Below are 13,336 nucleotides of genomic sequence, written 5' to 3' on the forward strand. Positions count from 1 at the left end.
CACATTACGTTAGAGTGACAGTGCATAGTAAACCATCTCATGAAGAAAAACTTTGATACAAGGGTTTGAGAACTTCCATAAATGAAAGGAAATTAACGAGACTATCGTGTATAAATTTTGTATGCATATGACTGTAGCAAGAATAAGTATACACTGACCGGTAATTTACTGAAACACATGTGGAAATTTATCTAGAACTTGTCTCATAAATGTATGGCCATCAAATCAGACCGAGCGAGGTGGTGCAGTGGTTAGCACACTGGACTCGCATTCGGGAGGACGACGGTTCAATCCCGTCTCCGGCCATCCTGATTTAGGTTTTCCGTGATTTCCCTAAATCGCTTCAGGCAAATGCCGGGATGGTTCCTTTGAAAGGGCACGGCCGATTTCCTTCCCCATTCTTCCCTCACCCGAGCTTGCGCTCCGTCTCTAATGACCTCGTTGTCGACGGGACGTTAAACACTAATCTCCTCCTCCTCCATCAAATCAGAGAAGTTATCTCTACAATACAAGAATTTTAATAAAGTGCCTCATATCAGTATGACAGTTACAATTACATATTTGTTGTATACAGCTACGAAAAGAAACTGGTCCAACTTTCACATACCTCTCTTTACACTTGTAGTAGCAACGATATTACACCACAGCTGTTGCTAAAACTCAAATGTGCAGCAGCATATATGAAACAAGGCAAATGTGTGTGACATTCGAGTTTCACTGTTACTGTAAATTGTACACAAGCATCTTTGTGACTAGCCTGATATGTTGTTGAGATGATATTCTACGCATACTCCCTAGAGAAGCATATTCTATGGTGCAAATATAATTTCGCGATTTTATGGCCATGTTTTTACAAGACAAGTGCAAGATAAATTTGAAATTGTGACTCAGTTAACTGTTAGTCAATGCGTACTTATTGGTGCTATGGTCATATGCAAATAAAATTTATACATGAAATACTGATTAATTTCCTCCAGTTTATGCAGGTTTTGAGAACCTTACTTGTATCTATATATTCATAGATGAGACTGCCTGCTACGCAGTGTCATCGCAATGTAATTCATTTGAATTGATTCAACAATAAGAATCAGCGCAACAGAAAACCTAGAGAAAACTTTTGGCTGTCACTTCTTTTATTACTTCAAAATTAGAGTACTGATCTTGTATTTTTTTTTGTTCATATTGTATGGTTTTATTTTTATTATGACATGGCGAAAAAGTTGTTATAGACATTTTACTTATCTATAAAAGCAGAAGGATAAACAGAGAAAAACTGAAAATAATAATGGACAAGCGGGTGCTGAAAATTGCTTACTGTATTTACTACCACTATTTCATAGTTTCAAATGCGTTGTTTTTAGTGACACTTCGGTACCGTCTACAGTACCATTTGTAAAGTAATTAATTAGACTAGAGATTCGACAATATAAAAAAATATTGTTTGCTGTCACTTCTTGTCCATGCAATGTACATTGTCTCTGGATGAATAAACTACTACTACTACTACTACTTTACCGAAAAAAGTAAATAAAAGTGGAATCTGAGGTATGATACTGTGGCGAAAAAGCACGATGCCATGGCGCTTCACATCTTTAACCCTATTTAGTTTCTGGTATCAAAATATTAGGATGCATGTAAAACGCTTAAAGATAATTCCACGGTACTTCTGAAGGTGGACTACCTGTAGCAGCGAAGCAATAACGCTCAAAATACGCTATGCGCTATACGGCCTAAAACGAGCTGCACAAAATCACTTTTCTTGAACTACCGGAAATGTTGTGTATAGAATTCTCATTATGAGCATCCGAATCGTCACTCCAGAGACACTTGTAGACTATGGCGCAACCAGATGTTTTACTGGCGCGAAACACTGAGGTCTTTGACTGTTTTCAACTTTGTGCGTGTATATCTGTGTTTATGTGGTGTTTATGATTGTGAGTTTGTAAATAAAGTGTAGTGAAATGAGTGCAGATACAGATGAATCAAATTCTGCTGATGCGATAATTTTTAAACGTAAACGTAGAAAACCTTTAAGAAAACGCAACGATGAGGAAATGGACTCCAATGAAAGTGAGGAAGAGGAAGATACAAGGTAAAGACTTAAACATTTCTTCAGATGTTTGTTTCAGCACAGCCTTATTTAATTGATGTTTCAATGCAATAGGAAAAAATTAGAAGAAATGAAGACACTCCAAAAGCTTCGTCAGAGGCAAAATGGTGTCAGCTTGGTCAGCTTAGCCCTTGGAAAGAAGGTTACATTACAAGAAGAGACGTCTGTGGTAAATTACCTACCAAGTTTGTTCCTTGAAGTTAATTAGTTTCATGTTCCATGGATCATTTGTACAGTTACTCATAATGATGTGGTACGAGTCATTATACATCGAAATTACACTTTAATATGTAAATACGGCTACATGTTGACTGTTTGAAAGGGCTCTTTAAAAAACAATGCAGAGGCGAGTTAGTAATTTCTACTCACCATCTTTTACACTGTACAATAACACAAATTCTTGTTCAGAATAGGAGTTGTCAAGAAGATACTGTTTCAGTTTGACAGAGGGCCAAAGTTCAATACGAAAACACACATTATATGTCACCGTGCAAATGGTCAGAAATTTTTGTGGCAGCGTTGTGCAAGCACTCCATATTGGTGCTAAGGACAATCTTAGTATGAAGTAATGAATGTCATCTTTTCTTTTGGTATTGTAATTATGTACATCGCTGTTCCTTTCGAAGTGCAGTTCATTATTTACAACAAACTTCATGAGGGAACAAATGTAGGCCTACTGTGAAGCAGTAGTCAGAATGTCTGCAAGATTACCATGGATGAGTACCACATAATATATTTACAGCATGTTCTGAGCAATTAAGAAGTTCTTTCTTACCCTAGAACATTATTCTGTATCACATTAGTAAATGAAAAATATGCGAAACTTGTCAGCTTACTGATTTGTCACTACCCAAGATTTGCAGTGATTCAAAGTTGAAAAAGCTTAAATGTGGCTGTTTTAGGAGTTCCAAAATATGTTTTTTCCAGTTTAAATTCTCGTCAGTATTGTCATCTAAAGCTTTTGAAGTCACCACCCTTTTCATTATTTCCTCAGCCTCTGTTATACTTTATGATTGCTGAAGTAGCTACCCCTACATGCGGAGAACTGAATGTATTGTGTCCTTTTGAAACTGAGAGTGTGGTAATTCACAGAAAATCACACAGTGATAAATACTTTTAAAACATTATTTACCATTCTTCTGTTGCTGTATGTTTTGGACTGATGAAAATACTAGTGTCATCACAGAAAGAACTAACTGTGTTTGTTGTATATGATATGGAAATTCATTTACATATAGGAGAAACTATAGTAGACCTAAGACTTAATCTTGTGGTACCCCATAAGTAACTCTCCACCACCCACCATCCCCCTCAGAAGAATCTCTCTTGTTACATTGGTTGAGTTATTAAATACAACTTTTGCATTCTTTTTGTTAGATGTGACATTATCCATTCATTGGTGATACCAATTCCATAAAACATCAGTTTATAAAAAAAATATATATGATTCACACAGTCAAATGTCTTATTTAAGTCACAGAAAAACCATCTGGTGCTATATTGTTATTTTGTGCTGGTAAAATTTGGTGATTGAATGTGTAAATGGCATTCTCAGTTGAGCAACTCTTCTGAAATCCAAACTGTGATTTTCTGAGGATATTATTATTGTTGCTCAGGTGAGATAGTATTCTAGAATACAATATACTCTCAAAACTTTTGGAAATGATGTCAGTAGCGAAAGAGGTCAATAGTTATTAATGTCTCTACTGTCACCTTTCTTGTAGAGAAGTTCAGACATGGCATATTTCTATCACACCATCAAATTACTTGATTTTTTAATACCTTCTGAGAAATTTTGAGTAGTTTCTGTGGTGTGCAGCTGCTGAATCTGTGCTTGTTTTTGCCAACAGATACATTTCCCTTTTTGCCCCACAAGATACTTTAATCCCTCTAGTGATCCATGGTTTTCTATATGGTTGTTTAATCTCATTTCTGATTAGCTTATGTGGAAAGCTGTTGTCAAATATGATATGAATTTATCATGCAATGGATTAAATTTTATGTTATCATTTGGTTCTCACAAACTGTTTTTAAAAAATTATTGTCCTACAACCATTAATTATTGTAACTGATTTCCACCAAAGAGTATCTGTCCTGTAAGTTGCTATGTTATTTATCATAACTGACTGTTCATCTTGATCAGAGAGAGAATTTGTTACCCTGTACACTTAAAACAGTATCATCCAAGAAAACGTTATCAATAAGGGGTTAGGGTCATACTGTCTTTATGAATCCGTGATGAAAAGTTAATTACTGAGATCAAATTGTAGGATCCAAATGAGGTTTGCATATCCTTTTTCCTGTCAGTATCGTTTAGAGAAACTACTGAAAACACCACAGACTACTGACTGTCTTCTGTTGTGTGACGGATCAAGTAGTGAGGAAACCATACATCTCATTAACTGTTCAAGATTTGCCATTGGGAATTTATAAACAGTTACTATTGAAAGTGAATTCATTCACAAGCACGCAAAATCTACCTGTTTCAACATTCTTGAACTTCTGTGTTAATATATGTGTAACAGCTCCTCCTTTCCCATATTCGTTCTACATGAGTTAGTTGTTAGAGTGTAATTTTTAAATTTAACTATTGTGGTTTAATTTTTGAATACTATAGTCAACCATTAGAAATTAAGTAAGGACTCTTACATTTCCAGACGGATCCATTTAAAGTGAAGACTGGTGGCATGGTGGATATGCAAGCCCTTAAAAGTGGAAAAGTAAAACGTGTTGATGATGCCTATGACACAGGAATTGGAACGCAGTTCTCAGCAGAGACAAATAAAAGGGATGAGGATGAAGAAATGTAAGTTGAAGAGAAATGAGTGTGTTAAGACTGTGTATGAATACAACTCCCCTTACCAAAAGAGAGCTCACTATCGAGAATAAGTGTAGATGGTTGGTGCAAGGCATGAAAATTGAGTATAGTGACTAGACTGGATGAAGGGAAGGGGGGCAGACTTATCATCATGTAAATGTATATTCGATGAATTGTATATGTGCCAAGATATCTGAATAGCCCTACGCGAGAGCTATGCTCACTAATGAGGTGGAGAAGATATATTTGTGTTTCAGTGGACAGATGATAGCAACTCTTACACTGATCCATTTGTATTCAGTAGGCTGAATTTCATGTGGAATGTGTGGAATAACAAGCCTTTAATTCCTGTGCTTCAGTCTGTCTTTGGTTGACATACATGGATTTTACGTATCCATGTGACGGCAGAGCATAATACACTATGTAGATGCCTTTGTGAGGTTTATCTGATGTTCAAGACCCAAATTACTCGGGAATTTTCTCCATTGTGTAATACAACTTTTCTGAATTTACCTGGAAATTTTAGTTTTTTTGTAAAGCTTGTGTTAAATATGGAGTGATAGTTGGTAATGACTGTTGTGTCTAGACCATACAGCCCAGACACAATGCTGTAGCCGATAGGGCACGCAAGGCTAACGCAGACGGGCGTGAAGTCTGGAACATGAGACTTATAATTGCACTAAAGAAAAATACGTAGCTTTTTTAATACTTAACTTTATTCTCTTGTTGGAATACATCTCTCCTGCATACTCGTAAGCTATTGGCACTGATACAAATGGCGCCTTGCTAGGTGGTCGCCATTTAACTTAGCAGAGGGCTATTCTACTGTCTATCTCTCGGCAAATGAGAGCAAGGCTTAGCACGTCCAATCGCTAGCTATGTTGTCCGTACAACTGGGGACGAGGTCTCCTCAGTCTCTCGAGACCTGCCTTGTGGTGGCGCTAGGTTTGCGATCCCACAGTGGCGACACGCGGGTCCGACATGTACTACAGGACCGCGGCCGATTTAAGTTACCACCTAGTAAGTGTGGTGTCTAGCGGTGACACCACAATGACAGATTCATTCTGAAATTATAAATGAGTGAACAAAGCAGGCTCACATCTTATTGTAATTACTTGTAGTAAATATGGAGCAAATGTTGCAACAACGAATGTAAGCCTCGAGCTACACTATGCATTAATTTGGTATGGTAGAACAATGCCAGAAATAAGTCACAGACAGAAACTGCAGTTTTGATTGCTTTTTCAAGTGATCTCATGTATGCTCTATATTATTTAATATTAATTGGTTATTTAATATCTGTGTTTATGAGAGGGAGTGTTTGTACTGAAGAAAGATTTAAAATTTTACCAAATATCTGCCAAAGTGGCTGTGGGGAGGCAAACATCAGTCATCTTTTCCAATGTGTTATCCTTTTCCATAATTGTCAGTGGCTCTTTTACCCTTGATAGACTATAGGTGCTTACTTTTGCTGCTGTGTCATAGTTCTCGTGACCGTTGTTCAAGTAATATAACAGGGAAACAACAGATCCACACGGCTGCTTATCAGTGATGTGGTGTATGTGGCAACACTGAAATAATTTAGACAGTTACCACTAGTATGGGATAGCTGAAGTGTGTTGTGTCACATCAGTTGACAGGGGTACCGAAGCAAATATGTTAGTGGCTAAAGGGAATCGAGGATGACTTCCGTACTAGCACTACAGTTGTTACTTTTCATTGCTTTAAAGTATAGTGTGATTTTATGCTCATACTTGTACCTCTGTTCCCTGTGTCATTTACCTGCAGATGAATTATCGGGTTTCCTCATTTTTATCTGTTGTTTCCATCCATGACTTTCCCCCCTCATTTTATCAGTACAGTCTTATGTTTCATTCACTAAGAATCCTTCTATTTTTTCACATCTAATAACATAACAAGTAGGGTTTTTGTATTAATTCTTATTTTTGATTAAGATACAGAAAATTAAATACAAAACAAAAAATGTATCAAAGTCAGTATAAGGTCACTTTAATTCAGTTTCATTTCCTTAATGAGACATTGTTTGTATTACATTGTACAACACTCCTATATTTCAGTCAGTATGTCATTTAAAGATAGGAAATCTGAAATACTGATAACACCAACATTTGTGTTTTCTAGGATGAAATATATTGAAGAACAGTTATCTAAGAGAAAAGGGAAAGTAAAGACAGAAGAAGGAGGTGGAGAGTCTTCTGATCAAAAGTATTGCTCTCCAGAGGAATCTGCACTACTTGCTGTGCCAGAACATCTCCGTGCCTCATCAACACATCGATCAGAAGAAATGCTTTCCAATCAAATGCTTAGTGGCATTCCTGAAGTGGACCTTGGCATTGAGTAAGTAGGAATTTACTCTTCATTTTACTATTTTAGAAAAGCTTTGAAATGTATCATAGCCTACTAGTTTTCCATATTTATGAACAATTTTCAGCACTGTTATATTTCACTTTTGTGATTTTTAGAGTTTACTTTCTAGTTGCAGTCATTCAAAAACTGTAAGACAGAAATATGCTGTGCGCTGCTGTTTCCAAATGGCACTGTTGATCATAGGGTGTAGTCTATTGGTTTTCCCTTAATTTCCAGATGATCAATTTTGAAGCTTGCTTTTGCAGTCTCTTAAAATACACTATATCAGTGCCACTTCTTTTTATCATTGTAGCAGTAATTATACAGATTTCAAAGTATTCAAAACAATTCTGCCCCCCTCACCCCATTTTCAGTCCTTCAGTTGTCTTTTTGAAATTTAGCAGATCCTCCAACTGACGACTCCTTTATTATTAGACCAAATTTTGTCATTTTAATTTATGAATAAACTTCCTTTGTTTCAGTCAGAAAATAAATTATCAACAAGATAGAAAGTGTATATTCAGGGTAGTGATACTTACAATGCTAAGTCTTTGACACTAACTGCCAGTTTCTGTGTGACACAAATATTCAGGTACATATATAGTTGTGAGCAACATGCTTGCAAGTGATTCATAAACCACTCAGTGGCAAAACTGATGCAGCAAGCTTCCCCTTAGTATTCTGTGAGTCTCATTTCTCCTGATTGTGAACACATTTGCGAGCACTCAGCAATGTCAGCCCCATTGTACCAGAGTTCCTCTTTGTGCTCGCTGGAAGAACCAGCTGCACACTCAGTGGCTTATGAGTAACCCACAAAATATGTAAAGCAGTAATGTCCTTGCAAATGGCTCATTAATCATTCTGCTTGAAAATGTGTACACATCTTTACTCCATTAATCTGAAATTATTAACCCTATAGGCTATCATATCCCCAGCCAAATTCTGGCATCCTAGAAGCCAATTATTGGACATCATATATAAAATACTAGTTAATTGCTGAAGTGTTTTTAAGAAACTTTCAGAACTCACCCCTATCCATGAAAGCCTTTTGCCTTCACATAATACTGGTTGAATAATGAAATAGTAAGTAATATAACTTCTAACAGAACATGCAATTTGTAACTGAAAATAGACATGGGGTGTATACAGCTTAACTGGGAATATTGGGTCTAACAAGATAACATGTAAATCCGGCTGTGAACTCATATGGTAAGGAGTGTTCATGGACATAAATTAATAATAGAGTGTTTCTGCCAGCCACCAATCAGTGGGTAATTCAAAGCTACCCTTCGCCTTTCACCCCTCTTGTTCTCTACCACTATTTCAGCTTTGTTGCAGTGCTGAACAGTACTGACACAAATTGTTGAATCCCTAGACATGTGCTAAATTTAGGGGTGCAGAGGAACATTGTGTTTTTTTGTGCAAACATACACTTTTTAAGTGGAATAGTGCCTGTTGACATTAACAAACTAAAAGTAGGGTAAATTAGAATGTCAGTGGTGTTTGTTGCGGGATTCTCATGCGAGTTGTTTACAAGATATCGTATTGTGCAAAATTTGCAGACCAACACTTGTTTGTGCCATTCAACCTGCGTAGTTGCTTAGTCTGATGTTGTTATACTTACTTACAGTGTGCTTATGTGTTCCTTAAGTGCATTGTGACTAGCCAGTCAGTTAGTGTGTGACAGTCCAAGCAGTAGATCATGATTGAACTGTGCGATTTTCCAGTGCTGAAAAGCTGACATGCTCATGGTGTATGGAGAGTGTAGGAAGAACACAGTTCATTCTTGTAGAGTGTATGCAGCAAGATATCCCGGTAGACATCAACCATCTTGGCAGTTATTTATCAATCTTTTCAATCAGGTACATGAAAGTGGTAGTCTAACACTAGCCAATGTAACAGAAGGAAACAAGCAACAACAGAAGAGGGGGAAGTTAATGTCCTTTCTGTTAACACAGTTGAATTGCACATTAGCTCCCAAGCAAGTGCAGAAAGAAGTTGCATGAGTTAGGCATGTGTCCTACGTGTTCTCAATCCCTATCACATATCTCTCTCCATCAAGGGCTACATGGAAACAGTTCTGAGACTCATATTACCCCCTGTACATGGGCATTAAGACAGGATACTCCAGATGTAACAAGTATCTTGTTTAGTGATGAGACCACATTTACCAACCACGGCCAGGTAAACTGCCGAAATGTGCACTGTTGGTCTGTTGACAATCCCCATTGGCTTTTTCATGTGGAACATCATCATCCATGAAGTATGAACATGTGATAGTGCCTCATGGTCCGATTTAAGGTGGTAAATGTACAAACTGGTGTCCGTCCATTACAATACACCGTTGACAACAACATACAACTGAGCGACATGCCAACTTTTTTGTTTCCAACGGAATAGCATCACAGGCTTGCTCAATTTGCTCTCTAAGATCATCCAGTGTGTGTGGTCTCACAATGCAAACTGCTTTCTTGAGAGTACCCCACTGAAAGAAGTCTAGAGGAGTTAAATCTGGAGATCGAGCAGAATACTCCACAGTCCCTCTTCGTCCAATCCGTCTGGCAGGGAATGAACAATTGAGAAATTCTCTTACATGCAGGTGAAAGTGAGGTGGCACCCCATTCTGTTGAAAGTAATAATCTTCATTTCCAAACACAACGCTAAGACCAGGAGTTGTCATTTCCAAGTACGAGTCGTCTGTGACAGTGTTGTCAAAGAAGTAGGGCCCGATTAACCCTCTAGAAGACAGACCACAACAGACCGTTACTCCTGATAGATTAACATGCCTTTGCTCGGTTATGTATGGATTCTCCCTGGCCCAGTACACGCAATTATGGCAATTAATTATTCCGTCAAGTTTAAATGTCGCTTCATCTGACCAAAGAATTTGATCTTGGAAATGTTGCTCTTCTTCACATCTGTTAATGAACCTTTCACAAAATTCGCTTCACCTATCAGGATCATCCTCGTTAAGAGCATGAAGAAGTCCTGGAATGCAAGGCTTAAAGTTCTGAGACCGCAAAATTTTATGAACACTGCTTCTGCAGATCCCAGTCTTATGAGAGCATTGCCTCACAGATTTCTTCAGGGATCGTGTATATGCCTAGATTACTGCATCGACACTCTCATTGTCTGTTGAACTTCTCTTTCGTCCGCTATGTCCCGTCATCATACCGTACACCATTCCTTCGACTTCAAACTTATCTCTGATTATTATAATTGATACTTTTGTCTTCCAAATTCAACTCTCCAACATCGGCGCACCACATTCACATTCTCTGTTTTCCAGTAACACTTTAGCATCCATTTCCATTGTTCAAAGAATAACACTATGTTTGCTGACAATCCTGAAACAAAAGAAAGCATTGTTATGTTTTTCACCGCCTTCTAAATTATTACTCATAAAACTTGTATTTCTGTCTCCTTTATTACAATAGATATTCTGTTTCAACATATGTATACATTATTTTGGGTCACCCTGTGTTCTTCACAAAAATTACACTTTCAAAGAATTATTACAATCTGTTTGCTGGCTTACAGTATGAGCCCCTGACTATCAATACATTCTGCAAAAATAGAGCATCAATAGCACTTTCCATTTCTGCAATATTTGCAATGCAAGTTTTAGGTGATTCAGCCTATATATTAATATTAGGCATTTATGAAAAATGTGGACAAAGATACCGTCTGCAAATTAACAATCACTTTTGATGTCAGTTGTTTTATCACATTTCTCAGTTAGCTCAGGTGAACTGCAAAAACAAATAATAATAATAATTTCCCTTAGTTTCTGGTTTCATTGCGTCCAAATTTGTACTCGTTAATACAAATTCACTCCTACTGACCAGGACTTATCTTTTTCTGTTGTTGTACATTCCACAGTTATTCCATTCCTATGGTTTTGACCTGCTCAGTGTCTTCATCTTACTGCCCATTTGTTTATTGCTACACTTGATCAATTAAGACAAAAAGTGCTTAATATCTCACACTTAAGCAATAGTAACTCCAATCAGGCACTTATTTCAACCAATGTTTTGCTGTATCTGTTGTGATCCTGTTTACTTTCTCCATTTCCTTTTCTTGTTTCACTGATTACAATTTACATTTTTTTCCCTTATTATATGTCTTCTCTCTCCATTTCTCTTAGCTATTCTATCATTTTGTTCAGTAATAATGTATTTAGCAAAGATTTGAGTTTTTTTTTATGTGCATAAGCAGTTTAAAATGATATCAGTGAAACAATTCTGTGTATTCTTTCTCACAGTGCAAAAATACGTAACATTGAAGCTACTGAAGAAGCAAAGCTAAAGCTACTTTGGGAACGCCACAGCAAGAAGGATGCTCCCTCGCAGTTTGTTCCAACCAATATGGCTGTTAACTTTGTTCAGCATAACAGATGTAAGAGGCAGTATATATATGATTTTGCATAATAAACAAGTCTGTCATACTGCACAGTCTCAAATTAGTGAAGCATACAATTTTTAATTTAATGTTTAAAGCACAGCAAGTTAGTGAGTAATCTCATTCTCATCAATGTTTCAGTTAATATTGAAGATCCAGAACCACCTAGGAGAAGAGATAAACATGTAGAAGAAAAGAAGAAGGCTGTTGTTGTGGGATTAAACCCAGAAGAGAGGGGCAAACGACAACGGGACAATGCTGAAAAGGCAACAGATGATTATCATTATGAACGATTTAAAAAACAATTTAGGCGTTATTAGTATGTGTACTGAGAACCTCTAGCTGATTTAATATTGTCTTGAAGTAAGTTTTGACATGTTAAAATATTTAAAATGATGACACTACAACCAAGCGTGAGAAAAGGAGATTAAAACTATTATAACAGCAGCGGACACACTTAGCAGTTCACACAGAATCCAGTAATATATGTTTAATTTTGTAAAATAACTTTGTTTATATAAAATAAAAACTCTTTCCCTTTTTAAGTAAATGAAAGCTTTCGTCTTGTTGACTGATAAGATGGTTACTTGTTGGTTACCATTCTGTTGTTTATTGCATGACATTTCAGAATAATTTCTATTATAATCAGTACATCTCATCATCTTTCAGATTCATTTCTTAAACATTTTTTCTAAGTGCTTTATGGCAGATGGGTAGATCATTGCCTCTACACCAGCAGGAATTGTTCATCTGTGGAAAATTGGTTCAGTTTCAGCATAATTCTAAGTTGTGGCAACAAAGCAAAATCATATGGGCTAAAATCATAGATATAAGGTAGTATCTTGTTGTAGTTGACTAGTGACATAAATTTTTATCAGTGTGCCAAGAAATTATTGGAAGAAAAGAACACGCTATTGGATCTCAGTCATGGATGGACGGTTGTAAGGACCTGTTTAATTAGGAGCAGGCATTGTTCCTCATACCACTTCCCATTTTTGAGAGATTGAATCCTCTTCACTTATGAAGTAGAAAACTGATTTTTTGTCTTTTTGAGGAACAGGGGTTTTCAGACTGTGATAACACATGATACACACTACTCTTCTTTAGGGATGGGGAAAAACTGACCAGTTAAAACCAATGCCAGTATTTTAGTTCTGAATAACCATTATTTTTTATATTTGTTTGGTCTCAGTTATAACAGGTGTTTTTTATATTCTGCTAATAAGTGATTAAAAAAAATATCAATTACAGTTTGAGTCACGACTGATGGTGGTCGAGTTTAGACTTGTTCTGCGCATCTATGCCATGCTTTCTTTGACAACCAATGAGCAGTCAGTAGTGTTCTCAGCACCCTGCTGTGAATGTCATAGCCATTGCGGGCATTAAACGTGATTGTAGTGAGTATATCATGGTGCTTCCATTAAACACATTCCGATACATTGTATTTTTATTTTGGAATCCTGGATGGCTCTATTAAATATATTGTTATACTAAATGCAAAGCTTCCACTTACAGAGACTATATCAGACACTGCTTCTCCTTTCTTATTTTCATTTTGAAATAGAGAACTACATATGATGTCTATCACTTATCATTATTTACTTCATTCAAAGATGAATCTTTAACTATACTGCAATCCA

General features: G+C 36.7%; 1 protein-coding gene and 1 non-coding gene across 2 annotated transcripts; both read left to right on the top strand.

Moving 5' to 3' along the window:
* Positions 1-233: 233 nt before the first annotated feature.
* Trnaa-cgc (transfer RNA alanine (anticodon CGC)) lies at positions 234-306 on the top strand. Its single transcript has one exon. It is a non-coding gene; the product is annotated as a tRNA-Ala (tRNA).
* Positions 307-1,880: 1,574 nt separating this feature from the next.
* LOC126236270 (telomere length and silencing protein 1 homolog) lies at positions 1,881-13,133 on the top strand. The gene is made up of 6 exons (XM_049945431.1): positions 1,881-2,092; positions 2,165-2,279; positions 4,768-4,916; positions 7,071-7,286; positions 11,560-11,693; positions 11,838-13,133. Exons 1-6 carry the CDS (start codon positions 1,962-1,964, stop codon positions 12,014-12,016), a joined length of 924 nt encoding a protein of 307 aa, XP_049801388.1. The 5' UTR covers positions 1,881-1,961; the 3' UTR covers positions 12,017-13,133.
* Positions 13,134-13,336: the final 203 nt, after the last annotated feature.

This window comes from Schistocerca nitens, chromosome 1 (assembly GCF_023898315.1).
Source record: "Schistocerca nitens isolate TAMUIC-IGC-003100 chromosome 1, iqSchNite1.1, whole genome shotgun sequence".
NCBI lineage: Eukaryota > Metazoa > Arthropoda > Insecta > Orthoptera > Acrididae > Schistocerca > Schistocerca nitens.

Coding starts and splice junctions, on each gene's coding strand:
- LOC126236270 (XM_049945431.1), top strand. CDS start 1,962: ATGAGTGCAGATACAGATGAATCAAATTCTGCTGATGCGATAATTTTT. Junction 2,093..2,164: donor GAGGAAGAGGAAGATACAAG/GTAAAGACTTAA, acceptor TCAATGCAATAG/GAAAAAATTAGAAGAAATGA. Junction 11,694..11,837: donor CTTTGTTCAGCATAACAGAT/GTAAGAGGCAGT, acceptor TCAATGTTTCAG/TTAATATTGAAGATCCAGAA.